At 42.3% G+C, this 18,185-nt stretch overlaps 1 protein-coding gene and 32 non-coding genes across 33 annotated transcripts; 1 reads left to right on the top strand and 32 right to left on the bottom strand.

The window, feature by feature from the left end:
- The first annotated feature begins 1,454 nt into the window (after positions 1 to 1,454).
- LOC149742619 (uncharacterized) lies at positions 1,455 to 3,117 on the top strand. Its single transcript, XM_089890255.1, has one exon. The coding sequence runs from the start codon at positions 2,223 to 2,225 to the stop codon at positions 2,874 to 2,876; it is 654 nt and encodes a 217-aa protein (XP_089746381.1). The 5' UTR covers positions 1,455 to 2,222; the 3' UTR covers positions 2,877 to 3,117.
- Positions 3,118 to 6,286: 3,169 nt separating this feature from the next.
- Positions 6,287 to 6,368, bottom strand: Trnal-aag (transfer RNA leucine (anticodon AAG)). Its single transcript has one exon. It is a non-coding gene; the product is annotated as a tRNA-Leu (tRNA).
- Positions 6,369 to 6,443: 75 nt separating this feature from the next.
- On the bottom strand, positions 6,444 to 6,525 carry Trnal-uag (transfer RNA leucine (anticodon UAG)). Its single transcript has one exon. It is a non-coding gene; the product is annotated as a tRNA-Leu (tRNA).
- A 75-nt stretch (positions 6,526 to 6,600) lies between these two features.
- Trnal-aag (transfer RNA leucine (anticodon AAG)) lies at positions 6,601 to 6,682 on the bottom strand. Its single transcript has one exon. It is a non-coding gene; the product is annotated as a tRNA-Leu (tRNA).
- A 342-nt stretch (positions 6,683 to 7,024) lies between these two features.
- Trnal-aag (transfer RNA leucine (anticodon AAG)) lies at positions 7,025 to 7,106 on the bottom strand. Its single transcript has one exon. It is a non-coding gene; the product is annotated as a tRNA-Leu (tRNA).
- A 76-nt stretch (positions 7,107 to 7,182) lies between these two features.
- On the bottom strand, positions 7,183 to 7,264 carry Trnal-aag (transfer RNA leucine (anticodon AAG)). The gene has a single exon. It is a non-coding gene; the product is annotated as a tRNA-Leu (tRNA).
- Positions 7,265 to 8,179: 915 nt separating this feature from the next.
- Trnal-aag (transfer RNA leucine (anticodon AAG)) lies at positions 8,180 to 8,261 on the bottom strand. The gene has a single exon. It is a non-coding gene; the product is annotated as a tRNA-Leu (tRNA).
- A 521-nt stretch (positions 8,262 to 8,782) lies between these two features.
- On the bottom strand, positions 8,783 to 8,864 carry Trnal-aag (transfer RNA leucine (anticodon AAG)). The gene has a single exon. It is a non-coding gene; the product is annotated as a tRNA-Leu (tRNA).
- Positions 8,865 to 8,939: 75 nt separating this feature from the next.
- Trnal-uag (transfer RNA leucine (anticodon UAG)) lies at positions 8,940 to 9,021 on the bottom strand. The gene has a single exon. It is a non-coding gene; the product is annotated as a tRNA-Leu (tRNA).
- Positions 9,022 to 9,136: 115 nt separating this feature from the next.
- Trnal-aag (transfer RNA leucine (anticodon AAG)) lies at positions 9,137 to 9,218 on the bottom strand. Its single transcript has one exon. It is a non-coding gene; the product is annotated as a tRNA-Leu (tRNA).
- Positions 9,219 to 9,294: 76 nt separating this feature from the next.
- Positions 9,295 to 9,376, bottom strand: Trnal-aag (transfer RNA leucine (anticodon AAG)). Its single transcript has one exon. It is a non-coding gene; the product is annotated as a tRNA-Leu (tRNA).
- Positions 9,377 to 9,450: 74 nt separating this feature from the next.
- On the bottom strand, positions 9,451 to 9,532 carry Trnal-aag (transfer RNA leucine (anticodon AAG)). The gene has a single exon. It is a non-coding gene; the product is annotated as a tRNA-Leu (tRNA).
- A 74-nt stretch (positions 9,533 to 9,606) lies between these two features.
- Trnal-aag (transfer RNA leucine (anticodon AAG)) lies at positions 9,607 to 9,688 on the bottom strand. The gene has a single exon. It is a non-coding gene; the product is annotated as a tRNA-Leu (tRNA).
- Positions 9,689 to 10,187: 499 nt separating this feature from the next.
- Positions 10,188 to 10,269, bottom strand: Trnal-uag (transfer RNA leucine (anticodon UAG)). The gene has a single exon. It is a non-coding gene; the product is annotated as a tRNA-Leu (tRNA).
- Positions 10,270 to 10,502: 233 nt separating this feature from the next.
- Trnal-aag (transfer RNA leucine (anticodon AAG)) lies at positions 10,503 to 10,584 on the bottom strand. Its single transcript has one exon. It is a non-coding gene; the product is annotated as a tRNA-Leu (tRNA).
- Positions 10,585 to 10,658: 74 nt separating this feature from the next.
- Positions 10,659 to 10,740, bottom strand: Trnal-aag (transfer RNA leucine (anticodon AAG)). The gene has a single exon. It is a non-coding gene; the product is annotated as a tRNA-Leu (tRNA).
- A 75-nt stretch (positions 10,741 to 10,815) lies between these two features.
- On the bottom strand, positions 10,816 to 10,897 carry Trnal-aag (transfer RNA leucine (anticodon AAG)). The gene has a single exon. It is a non-coding gene; the product is annotated as a tRNA-Leu (tRNA).
- A 499-nt stretch (positions 10,898 to 11,396) lies between these two features.
- On the bottom strand, positions 11,397 to 11,478 carry Trnal-uag (transfer RNA leucine (anticodon UAG)). Its single transcript has one exon. It is a non-coding gene; the product is annotated as a tRNA-Leu (tRNA).
- A 914-nt stretch (positions 11,479 to 12,392) lies between these two features.
- On the bottom strand, positions 12,393 to 12,474 carry Trnal-aag (transfer RNA leucine (anticodon AAG)). The gene has a single exon. It is a non-coding gene; the product is annotated as a tRNA-Leu (tRNA).
- A 73-nt stretch (positions 12,475 to 12,547) lies between these two features.
- Positions 12,548 to 12,629, bottom strand: Trnal-aag (transfer RNA leucine (anticodon AAG)). The gene has a single exon. It is a non-coding gene; the product is annotated as a tRNA-Leu (tRNA).
- Positions 12,630 to 12,704: 75 nt separating this feature from the next.
- Trnal-gag (transfer RNA leucine (anticodon GAG)) lies at positions 12,705 to 12,786 on the bottom strand. The gene has a single exon. It is a non-coding gene; the product is annotated as a tRNA-Leu (tRNA).
- A 641-nt stretch (positions 12,787 to 13,427) lies between these two features.
- Positions 13,428 to 13,509, bottom strand: Trnal-aag (transfer RNA leucine (anticodon AAG)). Its single transcript has one exon. It is a non-coding gene; the product is annotated as a tRNA-Leu (tRNA).
- A 75-nt stretch (positions 13,510 to 13,584) lies between these two features.
- Positions 13,585 to 13,666, bottom strand: Trnal-uag (transfer RNA leucine (anticodon UAG)). Its single transcript has one exon. It is a non-coding gene; the product is annotated as a tRNA-Leu (tRNA).
- A 115-nt stretch (positions 13,667 to 13,781) lies between these two features.
- Positions 13,782 to 13,863, bottom strand: Trnal-aag (transfer RNA leucine (anticodon AAG)). The gene has a single exon. It is a non-coding gene; the product is annotated as a tRNA-Leu (tRNA).
- Positions 13,864 to 13,937: 74 nt separating this feature from the next.
- On the bottom strand, positions 13,938 to 14,019 carry Trnal-aag (transfer RNA leucine (anticodon AAG)). Its single transcript has one exon. It is a non-coding gene; the product is annotated as a tRNA-Leu (tRNA).
- A 1,491-nt stretch (positions 14,020 to 15,510) lies between these two features.
- Trnal-aag (transfer RNA leucine (anticodon AAG)) lies at positions 15,511 to 15,590 on the bottom strand. Its single transcript has one exon. It is a non-coding gene; the product is annotated as a tRNA-Leu (tRNA).
- A 71-nt stretch (positions 15,591 to 15,661) lies between these two features.
- Positions 15,662 to 15,743, bottom strand: Trnal-aag (transfer RNA leucine (anticodon AAG)). The gene has a single exon. It is a non-coding gene; the product is annotated as a tRNA-Leu (tRNA).
- Positions 15,744 to 16,538: 795 nt separating this feature from the next.
- On the bottom strand, positions 16,539 to 16,620 carry Trnal-aag (transfer RNA leucine (anticodon AAG)). The gene has a single exon. It is a non-coding gene; the product is annotated as a tRNA-Leu (tRNA).
- Positions 16,621 to 16,889: 269 nt separating this feature from the next.
- Trnal-aag (transfer RNA leucine (anticodon AAG)) lies at positions 16,890 to 16,971 on the bottom strand. The gene has a single exon. It is a non-coding gene; the product is annotated as a tRNA-Leu (tRNA).
- Positions 16,972 to 17,043: 72 nt separating this feature from the next.
- On the bottom strand, positions 17,044 to 17,125 carry Trnal-aag (transfer RNA leucine (anticodon AAG)). The gene has a single exon. It is a non-coding gene; the product is annotated as a tRNA-Leu (tRNA).
- A 74-nt stretch (positions 17,126 to 17,199) lies between these two features.
- On the bottom strand, positions 17,200 to 17,281 carry Trnal-aag (transfer RNA leucine (anticodon AAG)). Its single transcript has one exon. It is a non-coding gene; the product is annotated as a tRNA-Leu (tRNA).
- Positions 17,282 to 17,353: 72 nt separating this feature from the next.
- Trnal-aag (transfer RNA leucine (anticodon AAG)) lies at positions 17,354 to 17,435 on the bottom strand. Its single transcript has one exon. It is a non-coding gene; the product is annotated as a tRNA-Leu (tRNA).
- A 75-nt stretch (positions 17,436 to 17,510) lies between these two features.
- Positions 17,511 to 17,592, bottom strand: Trnal-aag (transfer RNA leucine (anticodon AAG)). The gene has a single exon. It is a non-coding gene; the product is annotated as a tRNA-Leu (tRNA).
- Between the last annotated feature and the right edge of the window lie 593 nt (positions 17,593 to 18,185).

The following is an 18,185-nucleotide window of genomic DNA, read 5'->3' as shown; positions in this document are numbered from 1 at the left end:
GTAAATTTGTGAGGAACTATACCGGTAAATAGGTGAGAATTTGACAATCTGTTAAGAGTTAAGGAATGCACAACATGTTTTGTAGGAAATTCAATGTTGGAACTCAAAAGGCGTATATTAAGTGAAAGAGAATCAGAAGGTAGATAACCTTATTTACACATCATACATTATTGTTTTTTATGAAAGTAATAAAATAGTTGTTAGCGGCGGGTTTCGAAATCAGGCTAAAAAACGTGGGAATTAACAGTATATACCTTATTACACAGCATGCTTTTTTATGACAGTAATAAAATATTTGGCTGGGGTCGGATTCGAAATCAGGCTAAAAACACGTGTTGGTTCATAGAAACATTTTCACAAAAACCTTCTTTTCGATTTTCTCGGTTCTGACTAAAACATGACTGACAGCCAGCATTGTCGATGCTGAAACTGCCAGACAGGTTTATTAAAAACGGCGGAAGTTTTTAGATGAAAACCGAGAACTTAATAGATTAATAGAACGTTTGTGTGAATTGGTTCAGATGACCATAGTTGTTTTGTGCAAGAATAAATATTGTAATATTCCCATCGTTTCATACTATTGTGTATATTTTATATCAAGTGGTTTTAGTTTTGGTTAAGTTTTATCTTCTGCTGCACATGCTTATGACAATGCAGAACATTTGGACGCGTAACCGTGTTTTTGAGCGCGATTACTCTATTGAGGTAAATGATATCTTGTCTTAATCTTAACCTATACAAAGTGGAAGCGGATACGTATCCTACGACAATGATTAAACTGTTTTTTTGAATTTCCTCTTTTTTTTAACCGTATCCTCACGGCTTTCATACAGATTTTTGTTAATTGTTAAAAACATGATCAGGATATTTAAATATTATGTGATAAAGTTATCCCATCTTCCCCTATCCTACTATATTGTTCATCACGGTATCACTTTCAATACGATAGCACACGTACCTTAAACCCCACATTCCATGATCGCAATTAAGCCATAATAGGTACTGAAATATAACACAAGAAGATGGTTCGATTTAGATTACAGTGGGGGAGGACGAAACTCAAGCACATTATGTTCAATATTTCGAAAAATCAAAATATATGACGGTTTTACTATCATATAGTGTATATCTCAAAGTAATGTTCAGTGCTGTCAGATTTTTTATCGAGAGCAGTGCTTTCTTTGCATAGTGAGCGCCTAACAAACGAAATGCGTATGCAAACAAGAGATCACAGAACTAATGCATGAGCATGGTATAAACTAATTAGTGTAGTATTAATTGATCCTATTACTAAAATGGTCGATTGAGATCGATCAAAAACAAATCATAAGTAAACAACAAAGCGGGTTTGTGGCCACTACCGCGCTCAATTATAAACACCACTAAGGGATTTTTCGTGTAATTAATTAAATGTTAATGTGCTGGAAAGCAAAGGCATTGAGTTAAAGTCAAAAAACGCACGCTCTTGCGTATATTGCAATATATGCTTCAACACACTACTGCGAAAACATTTATGATTTCGTAAAATGGGCAACGGGCGAGTAAGATATTAAAAGTTCAAATCAAATGTTAATGTGCCTTATTATCCAAAATTGGAAAGTTTACGTTTTAATGAAAGCGCGACAAGTACAATATTATGAGGCGATGGGTTGAAATGAAAGTTGTTTTCTGCAAGAATAAATGATGCAATGTTCTGCCATTTCATTTACAACACGCGATACTTAAACACCAAAAATTAACCAGCGCCTTAGACCACTCGGCCACGCTACCTACAGAAATTAATGCTGAGTGTATATTATTTATTACAAATTCATGCTTTGTTTTTATGAAAATAAAAAAAATACTTGGCAGCGGTGGGATTCAAACCCACGCTATCGAAATGACTGGTGCCTTAAACCAGCGCCTTAGACCACTCGGCCACGGTACCCACAAGTCTTGTCCCAGAGTATATTGTGGCGACTGAAACTTAGTCGGTCACATTCGGTATTGCGTAATTACTGTCACGTGTTATTTGCCTATCGCCATTGCGTAATTACAGACACTACCTTCTTCTGTTACCGTACTCTCTCAATTGCCTTTTTCTTACTGTTGTCGTTTTCGCACACGAAAGTGTGAAGTGTAATCATTCTAACAAAAACGATCTTGGACTCAACATCGCTACAATCGCTACAATTGGTGACCCCGACGAAGCAGGAACGATATTTCTGCAAACTGTCAAGAAGATGGAAAACGCTGTCGCACTCAAGCTGCCAACATTTTGGACGTCACAACCTCGGGTATGGTTTCAGCAGGCAGAAGCGCAGTTTGCGTTGCGCAATGTAGCAGCGGATACTACTAAGTATTATTATGTAGTAGCAGCGTTGGACCAAGACACAGCAAAACGCCTGATCGATCTTCTGGAAAACCCGCCGCAAGAACAAAAGTACGCGGCAATAAAACAACGGCTACTCAGAACATTCTGCCTTTCGCCTCAGGACAGAGCTTCTCAACTCTTAAACATGCCAGATTTGGGCGACCGAAAGCCTTCCGAGCTCATGGATGACATGCTGGCACTGTTAGGAAACCACGAGCCCTGCTTTCTATTCAAGCATTTGTTCTTGCAACGCCTGCCAGAGGATATCCGCGTCATATTGTCCGGCGACGAAACAAATAACCCACGAGAGCTAGCACAGCGAGCAGACATACTCTGGCAATCCATCAGCGAGCGGGTACGAAGCGTAGCAAAAATCGTCAACAAAAAGAGCCCACACTCACGGGGAAACCAACCTGGCGGAGAAGATGCAAGGCTGTGCTTTTACCATCGCAGATTTGGGGATCAAGCGCGAAAATGTGTATCTCCGTGCAGCTACCCGGGAAACGACCGAGCCGGTCGTTGATGTATTCCTCAGCGACCGGCAAGAAAACCTGCCTCTTCTATACGTGGGACCGCACTTCCGGAATTAACTACTTAGTCGACTGTGGAGCAGAAGTCAGCGTCATTCCTCCATCCGGGCGAGACCGAAGGACACGTGCGAGGGGCACAAGTCTATTAGCTGCTAACGGAAGCAAAATACGAACTTATGGTACAAAGGTAATGCATTTGAACTTGTCAGCAGGTAAATTTACCTGGAAGTTCCACATCGCCGATGTCTCATGTCCTCTCATTGGAGCCGATTTTTTACGAGCTTATTCGTTGATAATCGACTTTAAACATTACCGGCTGCTTATCGCAAATACGGTAAAGAATGCTTCGCGTCAAAATGCAGTGCACCAGGCGGAAAGAGGGACCATTTCAAAGACGAACACTAGCTACTCTGCTCTTCTAAAAAAGTTTCCAACGATCACCACTCCTCAGTTTAACCAAGCGACGACAAAACACGGAGTATATCACTACATTCCTACCGACGGACCACCGGTACACTCACGAACACGAAGACTACCGCCAGAGAAACTTGCGCTCGCCAAAGCTGAATTTGCAGAAATGCTGGAAATGGGCATAATTCAACGATCATCAAGCCCGTGGTCGTCGCCGCTACACATGGTCCCTAAATCGTCAGGAGGTTGGAGACCGTGCGGAGATTACCGGAGGTTGAACGCGCGTACGCAAGCGGATCGCTATAATATACCGCACATCCACGATTTTACCGCAAAGCTAGCCGGGGCGAAAGTTTTTTCAAAGATCGACTTAATCAGAGGCTATCATCAGATCCCGGTAGCACCTGAAGATATCCCCAAAACAGCCGTTACCACGCCATTCGGTCTTTACGAATTCCGTCGAATGCCTTTCGGATTGAAAAATGCAGCCCAAGCCTTTCAGAGATTAATGGACACCGTCTGTCAACCACTCGATTTCGTTTTCGCCTATCTAGACGACGTCCTAGTGGCCAGTCAGAATGAACAACAACACTTCGAGCATCTAAAAGCAGTGTTCCACCGTCTGTCGCAATTTGGTCTGGTAATCAACCCCAAGAAATGCCAATTCGGAAAAGCACAAATGGATTTTCTTGGTCATCACGTAGACCAGGCAGGCGCAAGACCATTGGAAAACAAAGTGGCCGCTATTCTACAATTCCAGCATCCCACAACTATTAAAGGACTGCAGGAATTCGCAGGTATGATAAATTTCTATCATAGATTTATACCTTCTGCCGCCAAAATAATGGCGCCGATCTATTCAGCCATGGCTGGCAAACGAAAAACGTTAACCTGGACAGATAACTTACAGACGGCTTTTGAAGCAGCCAAACAGGCGCTAGCCAACGCAACCCTTTTAACGCACCCTAAGCCGCAGGCTCGTACAGCTTTGACGGTCGACGCATCAGAAACTGCAATTGGGGGTGTGCTTGAACAGTTTATAGATGGGCTCTGGCGCCCATTGGCGTTTTTCAGCAAACAATTACGGGCCGCTGAGGTAAAGTACAGCGCTTTTGACCGGGAACTGTTAGCCCTGCATCTTGCAATCCGTCATTTTCGGTATTTTCTAGAAGGTCGCGACTTTACTGCCTACACGGATCACAAACCGTTAACGTTTGCATTCTCTAAGATTACAGATCCCTGGTCCGGTCGGCAACAGCGTCAACTAGCGGCCATATCAGAATACACTACCGACGTTCAACACGTCAGCGGTAAGAACAACCGGGTTGCTGATGCTCTTTCTCGCGCGCTCGTGGGAAACATAAATGCTGCGGTCATCGACCTGGACTACAGGCAGTTGGCGAAAGCGCAGCTCAACCCAGAAGTACAAGCATATCGCACCGCTATATCCAACCTTAAACTAGAGGATATAGCTGTTGACGCCACAGGCACTAAACTCCTGTGCGACGTTTCCACCGGAAACCCACGACCAATCATACCGGTAAAATGGCGGAAAAAGGTGTTTGACGTCTTACATGGTTTGGCCCACCCCTCTATAAGAACCACACGGCGGCTTATAGCAAACAAGTTTATGTGGCATGGGCTTAAGAAAGAAGTCGGTTTGTGGACTAAGCAATGCCTAGCCTGTCAAAAAGCTAAAATCCAACAACATACCCGAGCTCCTTTACAAAATTACCCACCGCCTAGAGTAAGATTTGCCGACGTCAACATTGATATAGTCGGCCCACTTCCAATTTCTCAGGGTAACATGTATTTACTAACGATGGTTGACAGGTACACGAGATGGCCCGAAGCAGTTCCGATGAAGGACGCAACGACAATCACTTGTGCAAGAGCGTTCATATACAACTGGATATCAAGATTCGGAATCCCTACGAACGTGTCGTCAGACCGCGGGCCACAATTCACATCCGAATTGTGGTCCAAGACCAACGAGTTCCTAGGTATAAAGCTTCATCGAACCACAGCGTTTCATCCACAGGCAAATGGTCTCGTGGAAAGGTTCCATCGTCACTTGAAAAGTGCCCTGATGGCCCGTTTGACCGATCCAAACTGGGTGGATGCTCTACCATGGGTTCTCTTGGGAATCCGAACAATGCCAAAGGACGACTTGCAAACTTCGTCTGCGGAATTAGTGTATGGTACTCCGGTCGCCGTTCCAGGAGATACAACAACGTACAAGGAGACACAACCGGCAGCACCCGAATTTCTTAAACAACTACAAGAAATCTTGCGAAAACTGGCTCCGGTTGCCATGTCACGTCATTGCACTCCACCCTCATCCGTTACAAACAGTCTGCAACAAGCCAAGTACGTGTTCATTCGCAGAGACGCACATCGTAGGCCACTCACCGCTCCCTACGACGGACCGTACAGGGTTATCGAAAATGGTCCAAAGGCGTTTAAACTAGACGTGGGCGGTAAAGACCAACTGGTGTCAATCGATCGATTGAAACCCGCACATGTAGATCTCGGAACACCAGTCCAAACCGCCCAACCCCCACGACGAGGACGCCCACCAAAAATCATCGCTGACCAGATGAAAGCAACTTCTTCTAAACCGACCATGATCCGAACCAGGCCACAACGAAATATTCGGCCACCGGAACGTTACGGTTGTTCGGCTAAAGACAACTCTTCGCTTCTAGGGGGGAGTTATGTGGCGACTGAAACTTAGTCGGTCACATTCGGTATTGCGTAATTACTGTCACGTGTTATTTGCCTATCGCCATTGCGTAATTACAGACACTACCTTCTTCTGTTACCGTACTCTCTCAATTGCCTTTTTCTTACTGTTGTCGTTTTCGCACACGAAAGTGTGAAGTGTAATCATTCTAACAAAAACGATCTTGGACTCAACATCGCTACAATCGCTACAATATATTATTTATTACCAATTCATACTTTGTTTTTATTAAAGTAATAAAATATTTGGCAGCGGTGGGATTCGAACCCACGCCATCGAAATGACTGGTGCCTTAAACCAGCGCCTTAGACCACTCGGCCACGCTACCCACAAGTCTTGTCCCAGAGTATATATTATTTATTACCAAACCATGCTTTGTTTTTATGAAAATAAAAAAAATACTTGGCAGCGGTGGGATTCGAACCCACGCCATCGAAATGACTGGTGCCTAAAACCAGCGCCTTAGACCACTCGGCCACGCTACCCACACGACTTGTGCCAGAGTATATATTATATATTACCAAATCATGCTTTGTTTTTATGAAAATAAAAAAAATACTTGGCAGCGGTGGGATTCGAACCCACGCCATCGAAATGACTGGTGCCTTAAACCAGCGCCTTAGACCACTCGGCCACGCTACCCACAAGTCTTGTCCCAGAGTATATATTATTTATTACCAATTCATACTTTGTTTTTATAAAAGTAATAAAATATTTGGCAGCAGTGGAACTCGAACCCACGCCATCGAAATGACTGTTGCATAAATCCACGAGATCTAATGGTTGGTAATTTATTACAAACCATGCTTTGTGTAAAATTATTAACTTCGCGCCGGTGGGATTCGAACCCACGCCCTCGAAATGACTGGTGCCTTAAACAAGCGCCTTAGACCACTCGGCCACGCTACCCACAAGACTTGTCGCAGAGTATACATTATTTATTACCAAATCATGCTTTGTTTTTATGAAAATAAAAAAAATACTTGGCAGCGGTGGGATTCGAACCCACGCCATCGAAATGACTGGTGCCTTAAACCAGCGCCTTAGACCACTCGGCCACGCTACCCACAAGTCCTGTCCAGGAGTATATATTATTTATTACCAAATCATGCTTTGTTTTTATGAAAATAAAAAAAAATACTTGGCAGCGGTGGGATTCGAACCCACGCCATCGAAATGACTGGTGCCTTAAACCTGTGCCTTAGACCACTCGGCCACGCTACCCACAAGTCTTGTCCCAGAGTGTATATTATTTATTACCAATTCATACTTTGTTTTTATAAAAGTAATAAAATATTTGGCAGCAGTGGAATTCGAACCCACGCCATCGAAATGACAGTTGCATAAATCCACGAGATCTAATGATTGGTAATTTATTACAAACCATGCTAATTTGTAAAATTATTAACTTGGCACCGGTGGGATTCGAACCCACGCCATCGAAATGACTGGTGCCTTAAACCAGCGCCTTAGACAACTCGGCCACGCTACCCACAAGTCCTGTCCCAGAATATATATTATTTATTACCAATTCATGCTTTGATTTTATTAAAATAAAATAAAATCAAAAACGAACCCACGCCATCGAAATGACTGGTGCCTTAAACCTGCGCCTTAGACCACTCGGCCACGCTATCCACAATTCCTGTCCCCGAATATATATTATTTATTACCAATTCATGCTTTGTTTTTATGAAAATAAAAAAAAATACTTGGCAGCGGTGGGATTCGAACCCACGCTATCGAAATGACTGGTGCCTCAAACCTGCGCCTTAGACCACTCGGCCACGGTATCCACAAGTCCTGTCCCAGAATATATATTATTTATTACCAATTCATGCTTTGTTTTCATGAAAATAAAAAAAATACTTGGCAGCCCAGGGATTCGAATCCACGCCATCGAAATGACTGGTGCCTTAAACCAGCGCCTTAGACCACTCGGCCACGCTACCCACAGAAGTTATTTCTGAGTGTATATTATTTGTTACCAATTCATACTTTGTTTTTATAAAAGTAATAAAATATTTGGCAGCAGTGGAATTCGAACCCACACCATCGAAATGACTGTTGCATAAATCCACGAGATCTAATGGATGGTAATTTATTACAAACCAAGCTTTTTTTGTAAAAATATTAACTTGGCAGCGGTGGGATTCGAACCCACGCCATCGAAATGACTGGTGCCTTAAACCAGCGCCTTAGACCACTCGGCCACGCTACCCACAAGTCTTGTCTAGAGTATATATTATTTATTACCAATTCATACTTTGTTTTTATTAAAGTAATAAAATATTTGGCAGAAAATAAAAAAAATACTTGGCAGCGGTGGGATTCGAACCCACGCTATCGAAATGACTGGTGCCTCAACCTGCGCCTTAGACCACTCGGCCACGGTATCCACAAGTCCTGTCCCAGAATATATATTATTTATTACCAATTCATGCTTTGTTTTTATGAAAATAAAAAAAATACTTAGCAGCCCAGGGATTCGAATCCACGCCATCGAAATGACTGGTGCCTTAAACCAGCGCCTTAGACCACTCGGCCACGCTACCCACAGAAGTTATTTCTGAGTGTATATTATTTGTTACCAATTCATACTTTGTTTTTATAAAAGTAATAAAATATTTGGCAGCAGTGGAATTCGAACCCACACCATCGAAATGACTGTTGCATAAATCCACGAGATCTAATGGATGGTAATTTATTACAAACCAAGCTTTTTTTGTAAAAATATTAACTTGGCAGCGGTGGGATTCGAACCCACGCCATCGAAATGACTGGTGCCTTAAACCAGCGCCTTAGACCACTCGGCCACGCTACCCACAAGTCTTGTCCCAGAGTATATATTATTTATTACCAAACCATGCTTTGTTTTTATGAAAATAAAAAAAATACTTGGCAGCGGTGGGATTCGAACCCACGCCATCGAAATGACTGGTGCCTAAAACCAGCGCCTTAGACCACTCGGCCACGCTACCCACACGACTTGTGCCAGAGTATATATTATATATTACCAAATCATGCTTTGTTTTTATGAAAATAAAAAAAATACTTGGCAGCGGTGGGATTCGAACCCATGCCATCGAAATGACTTGGCAGCGGTGGGATTCGAACCCACGCCATCGAAATGACTGGTGCCTTAAACCAGCGCCTTAGACCACTCGGCCACGCTACCCACAAGTCCTGTCCAGGAGTATATATTATTTATTACCAAATCATGCTTTGTTTTTATAAAAATAAAAAAAAATACTTGGCAGCGGTGGGATTCGAACCCACGCCATCGAAATGACTGGTGCCTTAAACCTGTGCCTTAGACCACTCGGCCACGCTACCCACAAGTCTTGTCCCAGAGTATATATTATTTATTACCAATTCATACTTTGTTTTTATTAAAGTAATAACATATTTGGCAGCGGTGGGATTCGAACCCACGCCATCAAAATGACTGGTGCCTTAAACCAGCGCCTTAGACCACTCGGCCACGCTACCCACAAGTCTTGTCCCAGAGTATATATTATTTATTACCAAACCATGCTTTGTTTTTATGAAAATAAAAAAATACTTGGCAGCGGTGGGATTCGAACCCACGCCATCGAAATGACTGGTGCCTTAAACCAGCGCCTTAGACCACTCGGCCACGCTACCCACACGACTTGTGCCAGAGTATATATTATATATTACCAAATCATGCTTTGTTTTTATGAAAATAAAAAAAATACTTGGCAGCGGTAGGATTCGAACCACCGCCATCGAAATGACTGGTGCCTTAAACCAGCGCCTTGGACCACTCGGCCACGCTACCCACAATTCTTGTCCCAGAGTATATATTATTTATTACCAATTCATACTTTGTTTTTATAAAAGTAATAAAATATTTGGCAGCAGTGGAATTCGAACCCACGCCATCGAAATGACTGTTGCATAAATCCACGAGGTCTAATGGTTGGTAATTTATTACAAACCATGCTTTGTGTAAAATTATTAACTTGGCGCCGGTGGGATTCGAACCCTGACCCTCGAAATGACAGGTGCCTTAAACAAGCGCCTTAGACCACTCGGCCACGCTACCCACAAGACTTGTCGCAGAGTATACATTATTTATTACCAAATCATGCTTTGTTTTTATGAAAATAAAAAAAATACTTGGCAGCGGTGGGATTCGAACCCACGCCATCGAAATGACTGGTGCCTAAAACCAGCGCCTTAGACCACTCGGCCACGCTACCTACACGACTTGTGCCAGAGTATATATTATATATTACCAAATCATGCTTTGTTTTTATGAAAATAAAAAAAATACTTGGCAGCGGTAGGATTCGAACCACCGCCATCGAAATGACTGGTGCCTTAAACCAGCGCCTTGGACCACTCGGCCACGCTACCCACAATTCTTGTCCCAGAGTATATATTATTTATTACCAATTCATGCTTTGTTTTTATAAAAATAAAAAAAAATACTTGGCAGCGGTGGGATTCGAACCCACGCCATCGAAATGACTGGTGCCTTAAACCTGTGCCTTAGACCACTCGGCCACGCTACCCACAAGTCTTGTCCCAGAGTATATATTATTTATTACCAATTCATACTTTGTTTTTATTAAAGTAATAACATATTTGGCAGCGGTGGGATTCGAACCCACGCCATCAAAATGACTGGTGCCTTAAACCAGCGCCTTAGACCACTCGGCCACGCTACCCACAAGTCTTGTCCCAGAGTATATATTATTTATTACCAAACCATGCTTTGTTTTTATGAAAATAAAAAAAATACTTGGCAGCGGTGGGATTCGAACCCACGCCATCGAAATGACTGGTGCCTTAAACCAGCGCCTTAGACCACTCGGCCACGCTACCCACACGACTTGTGCCAGAGTATATATTATATATTACCAAATCATGCTTTGTTTTTATGAAAATAAAAAAAATACTTGGCAGCGGTAGGATTCGAACCACCGCCATCGAAATGACTGGTGCCTTAAACCAGCGCCTTGGACCACTCGGCCACGCTACCCACAATTCTTGTCCCAGAGTATATATTATTTATTACCAATTCATACTTTGTTTTTATAAAAGTAATAAAATATTTGGCAGCAGTGGAATTCGAACCCACGCCATCGAAATGACTGTTGCATAAATCCACGAGGTCTAATGGTTGGTAATTTATTACAAACCATGCTTTGTGTAAAATTATTAACTTGGCGCCGGTGGGATTCGAACCCAGACCCTCGAAATGACAGGTGCCTTAAACAAGCGCCTTAGACCACTCGGCCACGCTACCCACAAGACTTGTCGCAGAGTATACATTATTTATTACCAAATCATGCTTTGTTTTTATGAAAATAAAAAAAATACTTGGCAGCGGTGGGATTCGAACCCACGCCATCGAAATGACTGGTGCCTAAAACCAGCGCCTTAGACCACTCGGCCACGCTACCCACACGACTTGTGCCAGAGTATATATTATATATTACCAAATCATGCTTTGTTTTTATGAAAATAAAAAAAATACTTGGCAGCAGTGGAATTCGAACCCACGCCATCGAAATGACTGTTGCATAAATCCACGAGGTCTAATGGTTGGTAATTTATTACAAACCATGCTAATTTGTAAAATTATTAACTTGGCACCGGTGGGATTCGAACCCACGCCATCGAAATGACTGGTGCCTTAAACCAGCGCCTTAGACAACTCGGCCACGCTACCCACAAGTCCTGTCCCAGAATATATATTATTTATTACCAATTCATGCTTTGATTTTATTAAAATAAAATAAAATCAAAAACGAACCCACGCCATCGAAATGACTGGTGCCTTAAACCTGCGCCTTAGACCACTCGGCCACGCTATCCACAATTCCTGTCCCCGAATATATATTATTTATTACCAATTCATGCTTTGTTTTTATGAAAATAAAAAAAATACTTGGCAGCGGTGGGATTCGAACCCACGCTATCGAAATGACTGGTGCCTCAAACCTGCGCCTTAGACCACTCGGCCACGGTATCCACAAGTCCTGTCCCAGAATATATATTATTTATTACCAATTCATGCTTTGTTTTCATGAAAATAAAAAAATACTTGGCAGCCCAGGGATTCGAATCCACGCCATCGAAATGACTGGTGCCTTAAACCAGCGCCTTAGACCACTCGGCCACGCTACCCACAGAAGTTATTTCTGAGTGTATATTATTTGTTACCAATTCATACTTTGTTTTTATAAAAGTAATAAAATATTTGGCAGCAGTGGAATTCGAACCCACACCATCGAAATGACTGTTGCATAAATCCACGAGATCTAATGGATGGTAATTTATTACAAACCAAGCTTTTTTTGTAAAAATATTAACTTGGCAGCGGTGGGATTCGAACCCACGCCATCGAAATGACTGGTGCCTTAAACCAGCGCCTTAGACCACTCGGCCACGCTACCCACAAGTCTTGTCTAGAGTATATATTATTTATTACCAATTCATACTTTGTTTTTATTAAAGTAATAAAATATTTGGCAGCGGTGGGATTTGAACCCACGCCATCGAAATGACTGATGCCTTAAACCAGCGCCTTAGACCACTCGGCCACGCTACCCACAAGTCTTGTCCCAGAGTATATATTATTTATTACCAAACCATGCTTTGTTTTTATGAAAATAAAAAAAATACTTGGCAGCGGTGGGATTCGAACCCACGCTATCGAAATGACTGGTGCCTCAAACCTGCGCCTTAGACCACTCGGCCACGCTACCCACACGACTTGTGCCAGAGTATATATTATATATTACCAAATCATGCTTTGTTTTTATGAAAATAAAAAAAATACTTGGCAGCGGTGGGATTCGAACCCACGCCATCGAAATGACTTGGCAGTATACTCTGGGACGCTATCCACAATTCCTGTCCCCGAATATATATTATTTATTACCAATTCATGCTTTGTTTTTATGAAAATAAAAAAAATACTTGGCAGCGGTGGGATTCGAACCCACGCTATCGAAATGACTGGTGCCTCAAACCTGCGCCTTAGACCACTCGGCCACGGTATCCACAAGTCCTGTCCCAGAATATATATTATTTATTACCAATTCATGCTTTGTTTTTATGAAAATAAAAAAAATACTTAGCAGCCCAGGGATTCGAATCCACGCCATCGAAATGACTGGTGCCTTAAACCAGCGCCTTAGACCACTCGGCCACGCTACCCACAGAAGTTATTTCTGAGTGTATATTCTTTGTTACCAATTCATACTTTGTTTTTATAAAAGTAATAAAATATTTGGCAGCAGTGGAATTCGAACCCACACCATCGAAATGACTGTTGCATAAATCCACGAGATCTAATGGATGGTAATTTATTACAAACCAAGCTTTTTTTGTAAAAATATTAACTTGGCAGCGGTGGGATTCGAACCCACGCCATCGAAATGACTGGTGCCTTAAACCAGCGCCTTAGACCACTCGGCCACGCTACCCACAAGTCTTGTCCCAGAGTATATATTATTTATTACCAAACCATGCTTTGTTTTTATGAAAATAAAAAAAATACTTGGCAGCGGTGGGATTCGAACCCACGCCATCGAAATGACTGGTGCCTAAAACCAGCGCCTTAGACCACTCGGCCACGCTACCCACACGACTTGTGCCAGAGTATATATTATATATTACCAAATCATGCTTTGTTTTTATGAAAATAAAAAAAATACTTGGCAGCGGTGGGATTCGAACCCATGCCATGGAAATGACTTGGCAGCGGTGGGATTCGAACCCACGCCATCGAAATGACTGGTGCCTTAAACCTGTGCCTTAGACCACTCGGCCACGCTACCCACAAGTCTTGTCCCAGAGTATATATTATTTATTACCAATTCATACTTTGTTTTTATTAAAGTAATAACATATTTGGCAGCGGTGGGATTCGAACCCACGCCATCAAAATGACTGGTGCCTTAAACCAGCGCCTTGGACCACTCGGCCACGCTACCCACAAGTCTTGTCCCAGAGTATATATTATTTATTACCAATTCATACTTTGTTTTTATAAAAGTAATAAAATATTTGGCAGCAGTGGAATTCGAACCCACGCCATCGAAATGACTGTTGCATAAATCCACGAGGTCTAATGGTTGGTAATTTATTACAAACCATGCTTTGTGTAAAATTATTAACTTGGCGCCGGTGGGATTCGAACCCAGACCCTCGAAATGACAGGTGCCTTAAACAAGCGCCTTAGACCACTCGGCCACGCTACCCACAAGACTTGTCGCAGAGTATACATTATTTATTACCAAATCATGCTTTGTTTTTATGAAAATAAAAAAAATACTTGGCAGCGGTGGGATTCGAACCCACGCCATCGAAATGACTGGTGCCTAAACCAGCGCCTTAGACCACTCGGCCACGCTACCCACACGACTTGTGCCAGAGTATATATTATATATTACCAAATCATGCTTTGTTTTTATGAAAATAAAAAAAATACTTGGCAGCGGTAGGATTCGAACCACCGCCATCGAAATGACTGGTGCCTTAAACCAGCGCCTTGGACCACTCGGCCACGCTACCCACAATTCTTGTCCCAGAGTATATATTATTTATTACCAATTCATACTTTGTTTTTATAAAAGTAATAAAATATTTGGCAGCAGTGGAATTCGAACCCACGCCATCCAAATGACTGTTGCATAAATCCACGAGGTCTAATGGTTGGTAATTTATTACAAACCATGCTAATTTGTAAAATTATTAACTTGGCACCGGTGGGATTCGAACCCACGCCATCGAAATGACTGGTGCCTTAAACCAGCGCCTTAGACAACTCGGCCACGCTACCCACAAGTCCTGTCCCAGAATATATATTATTTATTACCAATTCATGCTTTGATTTTATTAAAATAAAATAAAATCAAAAACGAACCCACGCCATCGAAATGACTGGTGCCTTAAACCTGCGCCTTAGACCACTCGGCCACGCTATCCACAATTCCTGTCCCCGAATATATATTATTTATTACCAATTCATGCTTTGTTTTTATGAAAATAAAAAAAATACTTGGCAGCGGTGGGATTCGAACCCACGCTATCGAAATGACTGGTGCCTCAAACCTGCGCCTTAGACCACTCGGCCACGGTATCCACAAGTCCTGTCCCAGAATATATATTATTTATTACCAATTCATGCTTTGTTTTCATGAAAATAAAAAAAATACTTGGCAGCCCAGGGATTCGAATCCACGCCATCGAAATGACTGGTGCCTTAAACCAGCGCCTTAGACCACTCGGCCACGCTACCCACAGAAGTTATTTCTGTGTATATTATTTGTTACCAATTCATACTTTTTTTTATAAAAGTAATAAAATATTTGGCAGCAGTGGAATTCGAACCCACACCATCGAAATGACTGTTGCATAAATCCACGAGATCTAATGGATGGTAATTTATTACAAACCAAGCTTTTTTTGTAAAAATATTAACTTGGCAGCGGTGGGATTCGAACCCACGCCATCGAAATGACTGGTGCCTTAAACCAGCGCCTTAGACCACTCGGCCACGCCCACAAGTCTTGTCTAGAGTATATATTATTTATTACCAATTCATACTTTGTTTTATTAAAGTAATAAAATATTTGGCAGCGGTGGGATTTGAACCCACGCCATCGAAATGACTGATGCCTTAAACCAGCGCCTTAGACCACTCGGCCACGCTACCCACAAGTCTTGTCCCAGAGTATATATTATTTATTACCAAACCATGCTTTGTTTTTATGAAAATAAAAAAAATACTTGGCAGCGGTGGGATTCGAACCCACGCTATCGAAATGACTGGTGCTCAAACCTGCGCCTTAGACCACTCGGCCACGCTACCCACACGACTTGTGCCAGAGTATATATTATATATTACCAAATCATGCTTTGTTTTTATGAAATAAAAAAAAATACTTGGCAGCGGTGGGATTCGAACCCACGCCATCGAAATGACTTGGCAGTATACTCTGGACGCTATCCACAATTCCTGTCCCCGAATATATATTATTTATTACCAATTCATGCTTTGTTTTTATGAAATAAAAAAAATACTTGGCAGCGGTGGGATTCGAACCCACGCTATCGAAATGACTGGTGCCTCAAACCTGCGCCTTAGACCACTCGGCCACGGTATCCACAAGTCCTGTCCCAGAATATATATTATTTATTACCAATTCATGCTTTGTTTTTATGAAAATAAAAAAAATACTTAGCAGCCCAGGGATTCGAATCCACGCCATCGAAATGACTGGTGCCTTAAACCAGCGCCTTAGACCACTCGGCCACGCTACCCACAGAAGTTATTTCTGAGTGTATATTATTTGTTACCAATTCATACTTTGTTTTTATAAAAGTAATAAAATATTTGGCAGCAGTGGAATTCGAACCCACACCATCGAAATGACTGTTGCATAAATCCACGAGATCTAATGGATGGTAATTTATTACAAACCAAGCTTTTTTTGTAAAAATATTAACTTGGCAGCGGTGGGATTCGAACCCACGCCATCGAAATGACTGGTGCCTTAAACCAGCGCCTTAGACCACTCGGCCACGCTACCCACAAGTCTTGTCCCAGAGTATATATTATTTATTACCAAACCATGCTTTGTTTTTATGAAAAAAAAAAAATACTTGGCAGCGGGGATTCGAACCCACGCCATCGAAATGACTGGTGCCTAAAACCAGCGCCTTAGACCACTCGGCCACGCTACCCACACGACTTGTGCCAGAGTATATATTATTATATTACCAAATCATGCTTTGTTTTTATGAAAATAAAAAAATACTTGGCAGCGGTGGGATTCGAACCCATGCCATCGAAATGACTTGGCAGCGGTGGGATTCGAACCCACGCCATCGAAATGACTGGTGCCTTAAACCAGCGCCTTAGACCACTCGGCCACGCTACCCACAAGTCCTGTCCAGGAGTATATATTATTTATTACCAAATCATGCTTTGTTTTTAAAAAAAAAAAAATACTTGGCAGCGGTGGGATTCGAACCCACGCCATCGAAATGACTGGTGCCTTAAACCTGTGCCTTAGACCACTCGGCCACGCTACCCACAAGTCTTGTCCCAGAGTATATATTATTTATTACCAATTCATACTTTGTTTTTATTAAAGTAATAACATATTTGGCAGCGGTGGGATTCGAACCCACGTCATCAAAATGACTGGTGCCTTAAACCAGCGCCTTAGACCACTCGGCCACGCTACCCACAAGACTTGTCGCAGAGTATACATTATTTATTACCAAATCATGCTTTTTTTTATGAAAATAAAAAAAACTTGGCAGCGGTGGGATTCGAACCCACGCCATCGAAATGACTGGTGCCTTAAACCAGCGCCTTAGACCACTCGGCCACGCTACCCACAAGTCCTGACCAGGAGTATATATTATTTATTACCAAATCATGCTTTGTTTTTATGAAAATAAAAAAAATACTTGGCAGCGGTGGGATTCGAACCCACGCCATCGAAATGACTGGTGCCTTAAACCTGTGCCTTAGACCACTCGGCCACGCTACCCACAAGTCTTGTCCCAGAGTGTATATTATTTATTACCAATTCATACTTTGTTTTTATAAAAGTAATAAAATATTTGGCAGCAGTTGAATTCGAACCCACGCCATCGAAATGACAGTTGCATAAATCCACGAGATCTAATGATTGGTAATTTATTACAAACCATTTTTTTTGTAAAATTATTAACTTGGCACCGGTGGGATTCGAACCCACGCCATCGAAATGACTGGTGCCTTAAACCTGCGCCTTAGACCACTCGGCCACGCTATCCACAATTCCTGTCCCCGAATATATATTATTTATTACCAATTCATGCTTTGTTTTTATGAAAATAAAAAAAATACTTGGCAGCGGTGGGATTCGAACCCACGCTATCGAAATGACAGGTCCCTCAAACCTGCGCCTTAGACCACTCGGCCACGGTATCCACAAGTCCTGTCCCAGAATATATATTATTTATTACCAATTCATGCTTTGTTTTCATGAAAATAAAAAAAATACTTGGCAGCCCAGGGATTCGAATCCACGCCATCGAAATGACTGGTGCCTTAAAACCAGCGCCTTAGACCACTCGGCCACGCTACCCACAGAAGTTA

The sequence above is a fragment of the Ciona robusta genome, chromosome 1 (genome assembly GCF_009617815.1).
Source record: "Ciona robusta chromosome 1, ASM961781v2".
NCBI classification, from domain to species: Eukaryota; Metazoa; Chordata; class Ascidiacea; order Phlebobranchia; family Cionidae; genus Ciona; species Ciona robusta.
The sequence above is the reverse complement of the archived record's forward strand: the minus strand, read 5'-3'. Positions and strand labels throughout refer to the sequence as shown.

What these genes read in the sequence shown, in the direction of transcription:
- LOC149742619 (XM_089890255.1), top strand. Translation starts at nt 2,223, where the DNA reads ATGGAAAACGCTGTCGCACTCAAGCTGCCAACATTTTGGACGTCACAA.